We start from the raw sequence: 18,958 nt of genomic DNA, 5'->3' as shown, positions 1-18,958 counted from the left end.
ATAGCACAGTGGGTAGGGCATTTGCCTTGCATGTGGTCGACCCGGGTTCGATTCCCAGTATCCCATATGGTCCCCCTAGCACCACCAGGAGTAATTCCTGAGTGCAGAGCCAGAAGTAACCCCGAGCATCGCCTGGTGTGACCCAAAAAGAAAAAATAAAGATTTAGAAAATAACACAAGCATTCATTGTCCAAGGGGAGGTGGCTGGTAGTTTTTTTTTTTTAATTTTTTAACTTTATTTAAACACCATGGTTTACAAAGTATTTTTTATAACTGTATAAAAATATTTATTCATAGCATTAAATTTGCCTCACAATTTTGCTTATTGCCAACAAATCACTCTAGTAAAATTCTGAATTATTTTGAGAACTGACAAAGGAGTCGTCATTGACTCAATTCAATGATTCAATTACTGAATTGAATTCAATGATACCTCATTGATTCGATCATGCTTGTCCTATGTGTTTTGTCTCATAGCTAATTGATTTGACTTAATCCTGTACTTCAATATTTTAAAATTAGATTTTGCGGGATCAAAGGAGAGAGAACAGGAGCCAGCTATGCAAAAGGACTTGAATTTGATCCCTGTTCAATGTGTTGATCACGGTACAATGTGGTGATCTAGGGTATGACTTGACCATGCCACAGGTGGCTGGTTCTCATAGGAGAAACTGACACAGTCAAGCTTGTTTCATTTCAACTGTATCTTGCCTCTAGTTGACAATGGTAACTAGGGTTAATGCCATCATCCAAAGCTCTAACCCCAAGAAATAAGAAGAGAGCTGGAAAGTCTACTACAACAGAAGCCTTACATTTCTGTGTCTATATACATGGAATAGACCATTCATTTTAGCTTCTGAGTAAAACATTTTCTTCTATAGTCACTGCCCCATTTCAGCAAAACAAGAAACTCCATCTTTATAGCTCCTGCACAGGAGTGTAACAGATGTTAGTCTAGAGTATATGTGAATTTAAATCTTATAAAACAATCTGTATAAATATTATACTCATAAATTCTAATTGTATTAAGGATAAATCATAAAAATGTTTGCTATTCTGTTGTGGTACTGGGATAGTATTGATACTGGCACTCAAAATATATACGGTGGCCAAGAGGAAGCAAAGCTCATAAGTGGGATTAAACTATGCCCTTTGTGGTAGGCAGAGTTCTAAAATGGGGCCCCTAAGGTTCCCACCTGCTGGTGTACTTCACCTAAATACCCTTCCCCCCTGAGTGTAAGTGCACTGCGTGCACACGATAAGATACCACTCCATCAGTCAGGTTATAGTATATGGAAAATGTGAACATTTTTTCAGGTATAATTAAAATTCCTCATCTGCAAGAGACTTAATTCTGTCAACAACACATGGGCCTGGAATAAGAACTCTATCTTAGATTAGATGGCAGCCCTAGTAATATACCTGGATTGTGGCCTTGTGAGACCCAGAGCAAAGGACCCAATTAAATACTTCCCAGGATCCTGACCCATAAAAGCTGTATTGCAGTGTTTTTTTCTGAACTACTATTTCAGAATAGTAGAATAGGGGCTGGAGCGATAGCACAGCGGGTAGGGCGTTCGCCTTACACGCGGCCAACATGGCCGACCCGAGTTCGATTCCTCCGCCCCTCTCGGAGAGCCCGGCAAGCTACCGAGAGTATTGGATATGCCAGACACAGTAACAACAAAGTCTCCAATGGAGACGTTACTGGGCCCGCTCGAGCAAATCGACGATCAACGGGAGGGCCTTTACCTTTACCTTTACTATTTCAAATTTTGATCTTGGGCCAGAGAGATAGTACAGTGGGTAGGGTACTTGCCTGGTTGGCCCAGGTTTGATCCCTAGCACACAGTCTAGTGGGCAAAGCATCACTATAAGTGGCTTCCAGTCCTCCTGAGCATTATTTGGGAACTCCCCTCCCCCACAAAAAAAACCTAGATTTTGCTTTCATTTAGTCAACCAATGACCCCGAGTAGCTCCAGAAACTTTTATTGATATTTATCAACATAAACAGTGGAAACGACCAGATGCAGTTTATTAAAATACTTTCATCAAAAACAGTTACTCATTTTTTAAAATTTTTGAAAATTCCAAGTACATTAAAACTGTTACAGTGTTATGAGATTGCAAATATTGCCTTATGAAATTACAAAGAAGTAACATATTTCAGTGTAAACTACATAGTATCTTAATTTAACTTTAACTTACAAAAATATATTTTTCTTACTGCAACACTGAAGTTAAGGCCACAACACTTAAATGAGTTTGAGTTTTCTTGGAGAAATTTTAGCATAAATAAATATCAAAATTGGTCGTCCTGTTCAAACCAAGTAAACCATATTAACTTATATTTTTAAACATTTTGTTATTAAAAACTTCCTTCAGAAACCAAGGATTTATTCAAGTATGAATTTCAATGTGCTCCAATACCACAAAAACATAAATATATATTCATAGCAGAGTACAGGATCTTGACCCTTTCTCTATGTTTGGGGGAGAAGAACCTGGACGACTCTGCCCCTTGTGGCTCTGACTGGCATCTTTCTTACTGCTCTTAAAAGCTATTTGGTCTCCTATTGGTTTTATCTCTGGGAGTGGATCAGAACTACTCAGCAGGCTTTTCTGACTGGCCAAAGACATCCTTTTAAAGAGGAAAATCTAGGGAAAAAACACAGAGAATTTATTTTGGTAAGTGAAGCAATCACTTAATAGTATCTGAAGGTATCAGTTTCAACAAGTCTTGACATTATTTTCTCCTCTCTATAGGACACCGCAAGTGCAACTGGTACATTCTTCGTGTCCATCCCTCTTTTTCCTTTTACCAGTAGCAGTCGTGATTCCTTCCCCAAATAACACCTACCCCAAATCAGACCTTTCAGGGTGAATCTGCCAATGTGATCATTTTCCTTGGAAGCAAAAATGTAGTGTTTTACTTTGTGTTACAAGAGGAAAACGATGCAAACCAGGCTATCCTGGAGGAAGGCGGGGTCATATATCCCAGTCCTGCAGACCATAACTCCTGGAAAACACTAGGAGCAGACACTTGATGGCTTTGAGAGCTCCTGGAGTCTAAGTAGGCAGAGCTGTATAGAGATCTGCTGCTTAGGGGAGGCCAGGACAGCAAATAGGCCAAATACAGACAATACCTGAAGTGATAATAGTAGAGATTCTCATAGCCCAGGGCTTCCAGGAAGGTGGAAAAGAGAATAGAAGAGACACTAAGGAAAGGTCAAGTAGAATGACAGAAGAGTGAAGAGAAGAGAGAGAAGCAGCAGCAGCCAGCACAGTGGACTGAGCTTTGGAAGAAGTCAGAAATCATGGAAGGAAATTATATCAGAAGGGAGTGACCAAGAGGTCCAGATGTAGGCACTCTAAGACTATGAAACTGAGTATTTTCCATTTTCCCTTTGAGGATTTAGAAAAAAAGAAAAAGGGATTCCAAAATCAATACAAATAATTACAAATAAAAATTTGATGAGATTCCACACATAGAGGGTGATGACTTGACTCCTTCTAAAAGCAAAAGGGTACTTACTGTAATGTCAAATATGTAGCCGTAAGGAATGAAGGTGATAGATGGAAATGTCATACAAAGTCAGAATTTAGAAAAGACTAAAGTGGAGGATCTTGTGCTCCTGCTACAGAGTAATTTTTTTAAAAAAAGTAAAATTAGGCAGAATGGCTAGGTAATATATGTACTATCATATAAATTAGGTTTTAGAGCAAAGAATTATTAGAAATCAAGATGGTTATATAAAAATGACAAGGAGGTTAATTAAGAAGATTTAACAAATATGAACATTATAGAACTTAATACCAGCTTGAAAATAAATGAGGTAAAAATTAACAGTTCAAGAAGAAACAGACAAGGCCACAATTAAAGCCATGGATTTTAATGCCCTCTCTCATAATATAAGTAGACAATATTAGAAAGGATAAGGAAGACTTAAATCAACCAACCTGACTGACATAACTATGACAGAATACTCTAGCTGGCAACAGCAGTCTTCTAAGCCTTCTCCTCAAGTGCATACAGACACCAAGACAGAGCCAATTCTGGGCCATAAAATACATTTCAATACGTTGAAAAGGACTAAGTCAGACTAAACTGTTTAATCATAATGTAATTAAATAGTTTCTAGTAGTAATTAGACATCAACAAATAAAATCTGTGTTGTTATTAGGCCCATATGAATTTAGATTCACTTTCTTTTAAAAAAATTGAAACCACAATAATATGCTGAAATTCAATAATCCGTAAGTTTAAGAAAAATGAAAGAGAAAATGTATTTTGAACTGAATGCAAGCAAAAATTATCAAAAGCATGAAAAGTTTATATTAGAGAATATAAAGTATCTCAAATCAGTGACCTCAACTTCTGTTAAGAAACTAGAAAATGTTTTAAATTTAGACAAGTAAAGTTACACAAAATAAATAAAAAAAGTGAAATGATAAAGGTAACAGTAGGAATTAATAAAATGAGAAACAAGAAAAACTAATGAAATAACTGCTTTTTTGAAGTTGCCAATAAAACTGAAAAAACCTCTAACCAGAATGATCATAGAATGAAAAACAGACGATATAAAAAAAATAAACCTCACAAAATATGTACAAGACCTAAAAACTACAAAGCACCATTAAGAGAAATTTAGTAAGACCTCAGTAAAGGGAGAGAAATATCATGTTCATGAGTTAGGAGATTTATTATTGGTAAGATGTTATTTCTTCCCAGATTTTCTTTTCAGTAGTTGGCAAACCTATTCTAAAACTTCACATGGAAACAGAGAGGCTAAAATAGGCAAAAAATGTTTTAAAAAGAATAAAGTTGTAGAATCAGTATTTCCTGATTTCTAGAAGCACTGGTAATCAAGACAGTGTGATACTGGTACAAGATAAAAGGCCAAAGGAAAAGAATACAGTCTAGAAATAGGCCCACACATTAAAAGTAAAGTGATTTTTGGCAACAACAGAAAGACAATTTAGCAGAGAACTTTTCTCAGTAAATGGTGTTGAACAACTAGACATTTATATACACAAAAATTCCATTCATACTTTACCATATAAAAAAATCAATAGTACTCAGCAATATTAAAGGAATGAAGTTCTAATAATATGTATCAATGAATCATAAAAAACAATGGTGAATAAAGAAAGCTAAATGACAAAAAAGTACAGTATATTTTATTTTTATAAAAATCTGGAACATGCAAATAATAAATGACAATAGTTTGTTGAAGGCGCAGTGTAGAAAGTGATCATAAAAGAGCACAAAGAACTTTCTGCCATTAATGACAGTGTTCATTCTCTTGATTGTGATTATGAGTTCACCGGTGTATACATGTCAAAGCAAACCAAATTATACACCATAAATATGGGAAATTTATTGTATGCTAGTTGTACCTCAATAAAGCTATTTTAAAAGAAAAGCAGGGAAGTACCTGTTGCATGGGTCCGAAAGACAACATTTTCAATTCTTAAGCCTGAGAAAAACGGAAAATAACAAGGACCATATCTAAAATTTATTGCAGATTTTCCTCAGAATATAGAGTAATGCTATACTATGTATACTTGAGGTTAATGCACTGAGTTGTAGCTGCTATGGTGAATAAAGGAAGTTGTCAGGAAAGCCAAAAATCCAGAGCCATAATATTTAGTGGAGAAATTCTCATCTAAGCCTCTTAATCGTAGCAAAACTGAGTAAGCAAACTACTGACTTTACACTGGTCTAGGGAACTACTCAGAGAACCTGCTGTGTCCCAGCTAGCTCCTACGGGAAGAAAGATACTGGAGAGTTAACCTTGTCTGAGCCGCTAGCCTTATACCTGGCACACGAGAACCCAATAATATATGTTAAACCAATTCCAGGAAGGAAATAAAGGATTATTATTTGTGTAGTGCCCAGCTTTAGAGACATCAGGCTTGGAAGGCTCAAACAGCAGAGCTGCCAGGACTACATTCTGTGTACACAGGACACCAGGGATTTGAATTCATGACTGCATGCTTACAAGGCTGCAGGACAGGTGCTCCAAGCCACTGTGTCATTCCTCTTGCCAAGAAATAAATTAATAGCTGAAAAGCTTATCTTTTTTTCATTCAGCTTACTTAGGTAGGAATCAAGCCAGGAAAACATTTCCCTAAGTGATATAAACTGTGGCTCCAAAGAATCACTAAAGACATTGAACAAGCACATCGTGGTTATTTCTAGATATAATCACAACCTACCAAAAGATCCCTACTTCTGATCGCAATCACAGGGCCTGGGCCAGCATGATAGTACGGGGATTAGTACACTTGCCTTTCACACAGTCAAACTTATTTGACCCCAGGCACCATATATGGTCCTATTACCTAGGAGTGATCCCTGAGCACAAAGCCAGGAGTAAACCCAGAGCACCTCCTGTTGTGGCCCAACCCTCCCAGCACCACACACACAAAAAAAATTACAGGTCCTAACCTGTCTATCTAAAACATTGAAAATCATCAAAGCAAACATGAGTTTCATTTCATTTCATTTCATTTCTTTTTCAGTCTTTATCTGAGCTTTGAAACTTGTACAAGTTTCCACTGAAATCTATTAACTCTACTAGAGTATCTATTACATGTCTTTTTCTACTGGACAGGGAAACTAAAAAGCTCCTAAATCTTAATAAAATGTGTGTTTTGATAATACAAATATTGAAATTCTAAAAGAAGTGGTCAGAGTGAGAGCAAAGGGGTTGAAGCACTTTCTTTGTACACAGTTGAACCTAGTTTGATCCTGAGCATCACATATGGTCCTCCAAACACCACCAGGAGTGATCCTTCAACAAAGCCAGGAGTAAGCCCTGAGCACAGCTGGGTGTGGCCAAAAAACCTCCCAAAAATTCCAAGAAGGAAACAAACTCTAAAGTATTCTTTGAGTTATATTGCAACAATCTTTGGGTGTAACCCAATCCTATAAGATAATTTTTAATAAAGGTAAATATATAGTCATGATATCACTTTTGGTAAAAGATAAAATTATGAAAATCTGGTCCAAAACAACTTTCAAATTTTCAGAAATAATCCTGAAAGCCACTTCAGTGTAGCATATACCTCAAAAGATGTCAAGTATGGCTGTTTACTACTTTAAAAATGTTCCTGCTTTTATCTTTGTTCTTAACCCTTTATTATTCCAATATGCCACAGTTAATACCAACCAATATACTTACTGTTTACCATGTATCAGGAACTGTGCTAAATGTTAATACACAGGAAAGCAATACTAATTGTGAAATCCATGGAGCTGAAGACCAGTGGAAAGAGACTGTTAAAAGCAAATAAGGGGCAAAGGGTAGGCAGCTGCAGTAGGTAAGGCACTTGCCTTGTACACTGCTGACCTGGGTTTGATCCCCTGTACTACATTTGGTCCCCTGAGCCCTACCAGTAAGGAGTAAACCATGAACACTGCTAGCTGTAGTCCAAACAAATAAATGTACCAAAAATGCAGTAATTGCAAACTGCGATACTAAAAAGGGTAAGAAAAAGGTATTGTGTGAGAAAATAATTGTATAAGTGCTTCTGTTCACAAAAGGTGAAAATGATATTTAAGCCAAGAACTAAGGATTGAATAGGAAATAACAAGAACATTCAATTTTCTTTCCCTCTATACTTCCTACTAAAACTTCTTCTATCCAGTGGTGTGGTCTCATGATCAAAGAAAGTTCTTTAAGTGAAAAGAAAGATAACTTAACTCCAAGGAGAGAACACACATCCCTTAGACTTGTAACCCTTACAATATAAGTACTAGCTGGAAAAGACTGAAGTATCATGTGGTACTGTTTTCTAAGCAAAACCATCTTGATTTTTTATTCATCCTCTCTCTTCTATACACTCATAATTATTCAAAGTTTAGCAATAAAGTTCTTTTGTGTATCACTTATCACAGAATGAGTAAGTAAGGATTTAAGGGAACATACTGTTAAAATTTGAGAGCAGCCTCACTCAACTTAAATTTCAGTAAGAATCTAAATAAATAAGCATGTTAAAAGTGTAAAATTCATAACATTTTAGGACCACAAATCTCAAGTGACAGGAGTTAAATCATGTCTATACTCTATGAAAAACAAAAGGAGCAATTTGGTACTTAACCGTTAACACAGTGAAAAATGCACTTACTTACCTTCTTTAAGTTTTTTGAATCCTTACTGTTGTCCATGGTATCTGAACAACTGCTCTTTGCACGATCAGGTATGTTTTCTATAACAGCAAATGAGAAATATTTAAATATACTTTTTTCTAATGAGAAAAAGAAAATTGTTAGAAACGTGTCGGTGAAACTGGATCATCCCCACATTATAAGGAAATTCTGAAAGAGTTTACTCCACTGGAGTAAAGTACAAGTTTTAAACTATTTCCTGAAAAGCCGAGTTAAAAGCCCAGAATAATTTGAATAATGTAAATGTTCAGATGACCACTACCCAAATTCAACAACAAATATAGCAAAAGCAAATGTTACAGAAGAGTTATGCAAAATATAAATTACCATTTAAAATTAACCTAATTATGATTCGTCTTTCTACTGAAATGGACATGTTATTTTTGCATTTCAACTTCATCTATATGGTTTTGTAGGGGCTTTCTCAGCCCACTAGAATGAATGGTTCAATGCTTGGCACTGGATATGCTTGGGGTCACCAGGAATCCACACATTATTCATCATTTTTATAATACAATCATGAAGCATATATATTGATTGAATTCTGTTAAGTTAAATATTGTATTTAATTTCTTTTTAATATTTTGAGGCTTTCTGTTAAGAATACCTGATATAACTTGATATGACATGATTAACATATTCAAAATGTTTGCTTAAAATATTCCAAAAGATACTAGGCCTTCTGTAGAAGCTAGAAGGGATGATTAAGGAAAACTGTTCCCTCTTCTGTTTAAGTTCAGATCAAGTACATTGCAATTTAATGGTGTGGAAATAATATAGGATTTATTCTGCACAAATGGAGGAGATTTGGGTGTTGAAGGTGTACGATCATTTCAAGGGAGATCCATTGTCTCTGTTCTGCAACATTTGCTCTCTGACACCAGTAACTAAGCCTGGGAAAAGACTTCTCTTAAATTTTCTCAGGAAGGCCAAAGACTCAGGTCTGGGCTGGCAGAGAACTAACTTGATGGTCTACTCTAACACTAGGCCAGAGTGGTCATTAGCAATGGAGTCTGGCAGTGCTTACCAGAGATATAAACTGAGATCTAGGGCAAAAACTCACTTAATACTGTTTGAATAGGAAAAAAAATTAGTACAGGGCTATCCTAAGCCACATAACACTGACATATAAGCAGCTCTGAGTAAACCAAGTATTTTTATGTAAAAAATCTGTGGTATTTATCAGTGAGAATAAACCTATGTCACATATTTGATAGCTTATTAAGAGGTTCTTGTAGAAAGGTGTCAGTAGAAAGCATAAAATAGGAAGTATAAATATAAGCAGTAGTCAGTGACAATTTATATACATATATATATACATACATTTGTGTTTGTACATTATCTGTCCAGCCCTTTTTATTTTATTATTTTTTAAAAATTTTTATTAGTGAAACACCATGAGGTACAGTTGTAGACTTACAAATTTTTGTGCCTGGGTTTCAGTTATTACAATGATCGAGTACCCATCCCTCCACCAGTGCCCATTCTCTACCACCACTGATCCCAGTATCCCTCCCACCCCCATCCCCCCCAGCCCCCCTGCCTTTGTGGCAGGGCATTCCCTTTTGTCCTCTCTCTCCTTTTGGGTGCTATGCTTTGCAAAAGAGTGTCTAGCCCTTTTAAACGTATGAGTTTTGAAATCAAATATGCTCACACCTTTTTTATTTTCATTACGTTCACGAATGGCACGTTCTTCTTGGCTTTTTTCATCCTACAAAGACATAATTAATAAAAATATTTGTGTTGCAAGGCTAAAATGATAGTACAGTGGGTAGGGTGCTTGCCCAACATGTGGCCAAGCCTAGTTAAATTTCTGACACCCCAAAATGCCCCCTGAGCACTTCCAGGATTGATCCCTGAGAACAGAACCAGGAATATGCTCTGGTGGTCCCCAAAATAAAATAATAAAATACTTGTAATAGAAAACTTAGCATCAGTTTTAAGTAGGGTTTCAGAGTTGACCTCTAGCTAACAAAATAAAACATGCGGCAATTACCTCACTTTGCTAGGCTCTTATAAAATCAGAGTCCTTATATGCTGAGAAATTACTAATATGCCTTCTAACTTATAATTGTATCACTAAAAACTTGTGTGGCTCAAGAACTCTACTCAAGAATGTTAGTATATGGTTTAATTCAACATTTCATAAATTGGACTTTAATGATTTCCATGCTAAAGGATTTTTTTACATTTCTAATAATTTATAAATATTTCCCATAAGATTCTTTCCTCTCCTCTGAAAAAAGTAATAATAGCTACATTTTTTTTCTGCTTAGTGAGAAGGAGTCTTAGAAAAATAAAACAAGGAAAGAATGAACTATAACACAATTACTTCTTGCAAATTAAAAATACAAGTTCACAAAACAATACATGTTTTAAAGTACATATTTAAATAGGAATGTAAGTACAACTGAGTGGCCGAAAGGAAAGGGGAAATAGATGATATGGGCATAAATAAAATGAGTTTGAATTTAAAAAGATAACCTACAGTTTTAGAATGATGAATGGTGATAGTGCTTCATCAGCAAAAAGGCATGCTTTTTTGTTTTTTTTTTTTCAGTTTGGGGGCCACACCCAATGGTGTTCAGGGCTTACCCCTGGTTCTGTTTTCAGGGATCACTCCTGGCAGAGCTTGAGGGACATTACATGGACTGAACCTGGGTCAGCCATATGCAAGGCAAGAGCCTTCTTAGACCCCAAAAGGCATGTCTTCACCTGAGTATTTCCTGTGGGAGGCCCTCAAAAATGAACATTAAGGATCAAGTTTGTAGCTTAATGGCAGAGCACACGTCTTACATGTGTGAGTGCTGAGTTCTACCATTGGCACCACAAAAAATGAAAATAAAAATGAATTAGTACAGTGCCATTCAGTTTGGCTTTCTAAATTCCATGATTCTGATTTTAATCTAGAGTAATATTAAAAAATGAATGACTTATAACCTACCAACTGTCTCTTACCAAGATGAAACTTAGGCAAAACTGCCAAATGGAAGACATATTTTTGGCAGCCCTAGATCTGCTTCCAGAATGACTTTCTCTTCTTCAGTGATACTTTCTGCTATTCCTCCTATCTGTACTTTCTTCCAGACTGCATCTGTACAGAACTCCTCAGTCTCAAACACTGCTGTAACAACTTCTATTTGTCCATATAATTAATAATAATATATGAATGCAAATATCCTGTTTTTGACCCACCTTTTCATTTCATCTTTTCAAGAACCCAGTTCTGAACTTCTTGGTTATTTCCTCAGCTGTGTGCTAGAAGAGCCAATGAGGGAAACAGACTGACACCAAAAAGTATGAAAACAGTACTAGGGACAAAGTCTATGTGATGCACATTTGTAAGAGCTTTTCTTACTACATTTGAACAAACTTACTAATGGAAATATGTCTTCTCCCCATAGAAGTTCAAATCTGCCCTCTGTAAGTACCTGGCAACCCACACACATTTTTAGGCAGGATTATTAGGATTTAAATTCATATCATACTTTTCCAATGGTGGTTAATACCTGGTTGTCAATTGAGCTGTCACTGGTACTTTTTGTTTCTTTTTCTAGTTTACTCTCATCAGTTGCAAGATTTTCATCATCATCAGTAGATTTCTCATCCTCTGCCAAATCTTCATCCATGTCCTCATCTACATCTTCTGGTTCATCAATTCCTGAAATTTCTGGATCCTGTGACTAAAGTGACAGAGAAAAGTTGTTTTCCTTTAAAAATATATATAAAATTGATATTGCTGCATCATTTACCCCACCTCAAAGAAACATATGGCATATTAATTCAAAACTGAAGTCAATGAAATAAAATCCCTGTCAAATATCGGGCTACTACATTACCAAGGTTTTTATGCATTATATGACATTTCAACATTTCTAATGGCTAGGATTTATAAAATTCTACTAACATCTACTGCAAGATTAAAATGGAAAAAATAAATATGCTTTCTAAAAAGAATGCTTTTTAAGTTGAGACGTTTAAAAGCTTCTATCTACTATAGCACTATAATATAATCCTATATATAAACTGTTTATTTTCCGAAGCACAGGGATTTACAATCATTGAAGAAGTACAATTTACTGATATTCACGAGAGTTAATTATGATTACGAAAACATATAAAGAAACAGAGTTTAAAATGTCTGCTCTTCAGAAGGGAATGCCCTACCACAGAGGCGGGGCTGGGGGGGGTGGGTTAAGGGGGCGGGCGGGTTACTGGGATCATTGGTAGTGGAGAATGGGCACTGGTGGAGGGGTGGGTACTCGATCATTGTATAACTGAAACCCAAGCACGAAAGTTTGTAAGTCTACAACTGTACCCCATGGTGTTTCACTAATAAAAATTAAATTAATAAAATAAAGTGTCTGCTCTTATTTGTCTAGAACAGACAAAGCCAGATGCAGAACTTGGTCTACCTGGTAACTGGTCAACTAATCCAAATTATATAATACCCCATCCACAATTTGATACTGTAAGTGAATTATGTAATGCTTATTAAATAAAATGGGTAGAATATAAGTGTTTTACTCCTTAGTGTATACTAATTTTTATAATTTCATATTTTGGGATAAAATACTACTTAATGTTTGTTATTAATAGATCAAGTTCCTTATTGAATTTTTACCCTATGTTTCTTATTTATGAGCTCTACTAAAGTTTAATAGCCCTGAAAATCTAAGGCAGTAGTATTCAGTTCCATTTACACCCTAGAATAATACTTTTACAAAGTTGACCCTGGCTGTATTTGCATGAGGCAAGTATATCCCCCTTTAATTCCCTACAACTGTGTTTCTCAACCTTTTTCCGACCATGATCCCCATTCTGTTGTCTCCTTCCTGTGGTCTGCTGCCCTACTGGCTGATCCCCTAATCTCATGCCCTGATCTCAAATTTATGCGATTTTTGCCTGTGAACCCCTATGGAATATTCTGGGGACCCACAGAGGACCATATGAACCCTAATGATAAACACAGCCCTGCAACACACTAACTAGCTTCTACTGATCATCTTCCTGTTGACTAGCTAAGAATAAGTCTGATGTCCAGTAGAATCTTCAGTGGGTAGTTTGTAAGCAATACTTCTAATGAATAGCTCACTTTTTCTTGGCAACAATACAAAACTTGAAAGTTCACACTGGGGAGAGGATATATTTATATTTTATACCTGCATGACAGATACTAGTGACATCCTCAGAATGGCAGCACTAAAGGTATAGCTCAATATATTCACTGAGGACAGGGAATTCATAAGCAAATCCATGACATTCCAAAAGAATTACAGAAGTTACTCTGGGAAGGTTTGATGTACATTAATCAAAGGTAATTTGAAGGCAGTACATGTGAGAGAAAAAAGACACAAGAGCAGAAAGCAAGATACTAGGTGCTTATATCAAAAAGATGTGGGGATGCTTAAATTGGGGAAGGTTAAACACAAGGTTAAAACCCGACTTACCAAGAATTTCTTCTTTTTTCCATGTTTTGTTTTGGAGTCAGACCTGGCAATGCTCAGGGATTAATTCAGACTCTGAGCTCTACTAACTCTCTAGAGCCCCAAATTCTTATAAAGAATTTCTAAAGTTTTTGGTAGATGAATGATTTCTTCTCTAAGCAACTAAGATAATTTATTATGCCTAGCCAAATGCATATTATGAGTATGTAAAATGATCAAAACCCAACAATATTTTGGAAGTGAATTGGAAGAATGATTTTAAAAAATAAGATGTAGAGGTGATAAACATACATATTTAAAAATGTACATTAATGTAAGGTTAACTAAAAAGAACAATGTGCTTGATACACAGTTTCAGACCCTCCTTGGGCAGGGTGTAAGGGTGGGTGGGAGTGGGTGGTGGTAATGGGCATGGGGGTGAGTCATCAAGTTATATTCTGTTGGTTTTTGATACCTGGAAAGTTCAGCTCACAGAAACATGGACTAACACCAATTTTGCTAACTAATTAGGATATTAATGTAACCAGAGGGTACCAGTCCATGTTCTTGTTCTCTAACAGAAGAACCTGTTCTTGTTAGAGAACAAGAACATGAAATAAGAACATGGAGTTTGACTTTATTTTAGAAATATGCAAAACTCCATGTTCTTGTTGGAGTAAGCACAAGAAGCTTGATCTTATTTTAGAAATAAGCAAAACACACATATCTATAATGAACACTTTACTAAGAAAATCTATAACAATGAAGAACTACTGGAACGGTAAATAACATTTTCACTAGAAATCACATTCCAATTGTAACACTCTGCACTAAGTACATTTAAAATTAATCTCTCTCTCTATATAAATAACTACTTCAAATCACAGAAAGCACTTACCTTCAAACTGAAACAATTTAGGAGAGACTGGCAGAATACTGTTATTTTGTAAAAAGAAAGTGTAAAGTTGAAATACATTCTTGTCAGTAGAACCATTTAAGTTGTTAAGTAATAGAGAGGGAGGAATGTAGAGTGTAGTCAAAGAATGGGTCTAACTCCCCTAAGAGGACCTTTATTTCATTCTCCGGACTTAGTAAAGGGAGCTGTAGCTTTTGGTCTAATTCAGAGAAATGTTTTGCCTTTTTTTCTTTCTCTCCCTCTTTCTTTCCTTTTTTATCTGTAGAACTTGACTGTGCCCAGAGGGCCAAATGTGGTGCATGGGACAGACAAACTGGGGTTGGCCACATGCAAGGCAAGTGCCTAACCCAGTACTGTCTCTGCAGTCCACATTTCTTAGAAGAAACTTCAAAAACTAAACCTTCCCCCAGAGGTTTATCTGCTTAACAATGTGCTTACATAGCATCAAAAACTAGGGCATTCCACCAGAATTTGGCCTAGAGCATCATAGTCACACTGGTGGGATCAGAAACGACTGGAAGTGGAATAAAGGGCAGCTCCTGAGAAGCCTAATCGGGAGCTCTAACAGCATCAGTTCCCTTTCAATCCACCACCTCCAATGCTACAAGGGAGTTACAAATGTGACCATCTTACTCCTCTTTTGGCGTGTGGTACCAAGACTCAAACCTGGGGTCTCACACATTCAAAGCACATGCTCTATCACTGAGCTACAGCCCTGGTTTCTCATTTCTCATCATCTGTTTCATAGCTTTCTGAAACAAACAGTCCTTTGCTTCTCTATCTAAGACCAAATAAGCTGTAATCAAATCAAGACATTCCCACAGCTTCCATCAGCCTGGAAAATTTAGCTCTCTCACCCTTCACCTGGGTGTCATATATAGTTTTTCAGGGAGGGGCTACACACAGTGGTGCTTGGTGCTTACTCCTGGCTCTGTGCTCAGGGATCAATCCTGGTGGGGCATGGGGGGATCATATAGGGTACAGGGGATAGAACCAGGGCTGGCTCCTGCAAGACAAGCACCTTACCTGCTGTGCAATCTCTCCAGGCCTCACCTGGTTAGGATTTACTTCTTGTCAGTTCACCTTTCACCATGACTACTTGGCAGCCTTTTCCTAGCCTTCTCTATGGAAGCTGAAGTGCCTCTCCTGAAGGCACTGGTAAACTTTCAGGTAGTCCATAGGAATAGCCAGAATTCTTTGATATCAGAGGATATATCTTATCATCTGAGTAACCAAGGTGTAGAGGTGATAAAAAAGTATTCAAAAATATTTTCTTCTTATAATTAAGGACTTTAATTGATAAAAGCCATAGATTTGTTTATAGATCCTATAAATTTTTCCTACACTCTTTTTATATTTGGGCACTCATAGCCAAGAACATGGGGGTACTAGGAAACAAATAATTATGTCAGAGTCACAGAAACTCTTTTAGTTAGTGTCCCTTTATAAAATCTACCACTACTCTAAAATCCTTAAGAGATAAGGGGGACAGAGGCAGTTGACTGTAAGCAGGCTCAACTTTTTGGAACCTACCTGATTTGAGGGAAGTTTCTGTTCTTTTTAAGTACTTGGTATGTAAATTTGGTGAATGGGTAATATGTATCACATATAAAGTCATGTGTTAAGTGCTGAGATGATCTCACATTTAATCATCACAATGGAAAGAATAAGAGAAGATGAAGAGAAAATGAATCTAAAGAATTACAGCACTTCCCTCCACTGTATTTTTAAAAATTTATGTGTATGTATGACAAGTGTACTTCTAAAGTGAAATGACAGGAAACATTTCAACTGCACTCACCTTGAAAACGCAGCTAGCTGTTTAGCAGCAGTAGATGTTTCTGTGATGCTTCTTTGTGTCTTACCTTATTTTTCTGCCAGAGTATTCATTTGAAATGAACTTAATAAATTCTATATACAACTCATACTTTTCTAAGAAATGATCACTGATAAGCTACAGTAAAAGCTTGGTCTCTCAGTAGATGGGTATCGTGAAGAGGGAACTGGTTATTTCAATCTACTTAACCAAGTAACTACTTCACCAAGTAATTAATTCAAATTTTAAAGTGATTAAGCCACTGCTCTTTTTAAAAATAATTTTATTTATTCTTAATTCAATGATTTATTGTTTTACTTTCTGGGTCACACCTGACGATGCACAGGGGTTACTTCTGACTCTGCGCTCAGGAATTACTCCTGGCGGTGCTCAGGGGACCATATGGGATGCTGGGAATCAAACCCAGGTCGGCTGTGTGCAAGTAAACGCCCGACCTGCTATGCTATCGCTCCAGTCCCCAAGCCGCTGCTCTCTTGACCAGATTCCTATACCTGCATGAACTACAACATCTAAAAACAGCACAAAGAAATTTCATGGGCCCAGGAAATACTAAGATCAATCTACACCTATTCAAATACTAAAATGGGTGTATTTTAAGATTTTAGGGTAACAGGCTGATTATGGGGTTCAGATAACTGTGAGCAATAATAACTTCTATTTAAGAGCTTCTTACCTCACTGGGGGTTTTTCTTTATAAACTCCATTTCTATCTTAATAATTTCTAAGCCCACTTTTGAAATAACCACACTTTTGCATCAACATTAAAAATTATTATACATTTTTGAAACATGCAGCTGTGCTTAGGGCTTACTTTTGGCTATGTTCTCAGGTGTCACTCCTGGTGGGACTCAGGGGACCATATGTGGTACCAGGGATTGAAATGGAAAGGTTACATGCAAGGAAAGTTCCCTATTTGCTGTACTAACACTCTGGCTCTAATAGTTTTTTTTTTTAATTCAAGCATTCCCTTCTACTAACACTCAATGAATGTTAACAGAATGTGGTAAAACTCCACAATGCTAAATTAGCATATCTGGATATCAGGGGAAGCTATCAGAGATCTTGCATTTAAAAATTTATAGCTGCTCCTAGGAATTTCTTCATATTCTAGCCTTTGTCTTTATATTATTTCCCACTGAATCATATGTACAAGTTTACCATTCAAATCCTCCTTTTTGAAAGAAAATCTAAGAAATTCCTCATGTTCAAGTATGGAAAGAACTAGGGAAGGAAATCAGTTGAAAAGAGAGCTGTAAATAAGCAACAGTAAAATAAACTAGTTGCATTGTAACATGGAAAATCTAATCTGTCAAAAAATTCAGTATCTTGAGTAGTATCTCTTTTCACAATTACTTAGTTTATATTTAATTTTTATTTACTTGAAACATTTTGACAAGAATAAAGAGAATTCTAGAACAGCCAAGGATGAATACAGAGAGTACATAACAAATACTGGCAAGGAAAGTTTTGACAGTGCAGTTGTATGTAGAAAGTCATAGTTTAGAAATACAGAAGACAAAAGACATTAAAATTATCTTTAAAAGAAAAGAACAATATTCTATGAAAAACTGGTTAACCTTAAAGTACAATTTTTCTTCCTTAAAAATTTTATTATAAAAAGCACGACATGACAGAGTAAATCTTCTGTTCAAATGAAAGCACCTAAGAGTTAGAAGAAGCTATAGTTATGAGATGATCTAATGCATTCTCTTTACAGGTGAGGAAACTAAGATTTAATGAGTCACTTCTGCCTAGACCATAAATGCTTAACACTTTGTATAAAACATATGTCTAAGTTATAATCTCTATTACCTCTGATATACTCTCAATAGCCAAGACAGCAATTAAAGAGAACTTATTAGGATCTAAGCTCTGAACCCAGCTCTCCCTTGCACCCATTTTTTTTGCTGTAGAATACCATCCACTACGATAAAATTTATTTTATGCGGTAGGCAAGTTATAAACACAATCTGAAAAATACACAAAGATATTAATATGAAAGATTAGATGCTTAACAGCCCTGAAGGAAGGACCTGTGCCACTTTTAATGGGACTGATTTTGATACACAAACAAATTCTTAGAGTAGTGCCCCTATGTTCTAAATCAGTCTTTAATGAGGAATTTAAAGCATATAATATTGATTATATGCTTTAAGCCCCTGTTATTTTTCCAGTTATAGATTTATACAGGAGGAAAGTGACAGTGACACAGATTTATAATTTGGGGGGGGGAAGGAATATACCAATGTATAAGTTTAAGAGGATCCAAATTTGCCAGCATCTTGTTTTTATCAGTCGTTAAACTGCACATAAAATAATCATGACATAAAATCAATCTGATATAAAGTACTGTCTATTGCATGTAAGGTGACCAAACAATTTGATCAAACACAATAGTTTCACCAAACTGATTGACTGAAATTTGGTCAATCACAAATTTAAAGTTTGCTACTTCAGTTCTAAATAATGCGGTAAAACATCATTCCAGAATTTTTTGGAACCTGGTGGCCTACTTTGTAACACCTGTTTTGACTGAACTGGCATTTTGAACCTCTGTACTTCATGGTCTTTCCCTTTTCCCCTTGTGTTAGCAAGTTTTTCTG

General features: G+C 36.2%; 1 protein-coding gene across 3 annotated transcripts in view; it reads right to left on the bottom strand.

The window, feature by feature from the left end:
- The window catches only part of RPGR (retinitis pigmentosa GTPase regulator), a 160,308-nt gene that overhangs the window by 107,316 nt on the left and 34,034 nt on the right, over positions 1-18,958 (bottom strand). For 2 of the 3 annotated variants that reach the window (XR_008794859.1, XR_008794860.1), the window contains exons 15-17: positions 11,686-11,859; positions 9,833-9,887; positions 8,141-8,217 (exon numbers count right to left, since the gene is read on the bottom strand). Coding sequence is in view for 1 of the 3 variants with exons in the window: in XM_056131226.1 (XP_055987201.1) it covers positions 2,452-2,658; positions 8,141-8,217; positions 9,833-9,887; positions 11,686-11,859 (513 nt within the window). In the remaining 2 variants the exon portion in view is untranslated. Of the gene's footprint in view, positions 1-1,973; positions 2,659-8,140; positions 8,218-9,832; positions 9,888-11,685; positions 11,860-18,958 lie in introns of those variants that run through there. The other variant, XM_056131226.1, reaches the window with a different exon arrangement.

The sequence above is a fragment of the Sorex fumeus genome, unplaced genomic scaffold (assembly GCF_029834395.1).
Source record: "Sorex fumeus unplaced genomic scaffold, SorFum_2.1 ptg000086l, whole genome shotgun sequence".
NCBI classification, from domain to species: domain Eukaryota; kingdom Metazoa; phylum Chordata; class Mammalia; order Eulipotyphla; family Soricidae; genus Sorex; species Sorex fumeus.
The sequence above is the reverse complement of the archived record's forward strand: the minus strand, read 5'-3'. Positions and strand labels throughout refer to the sequence as shown.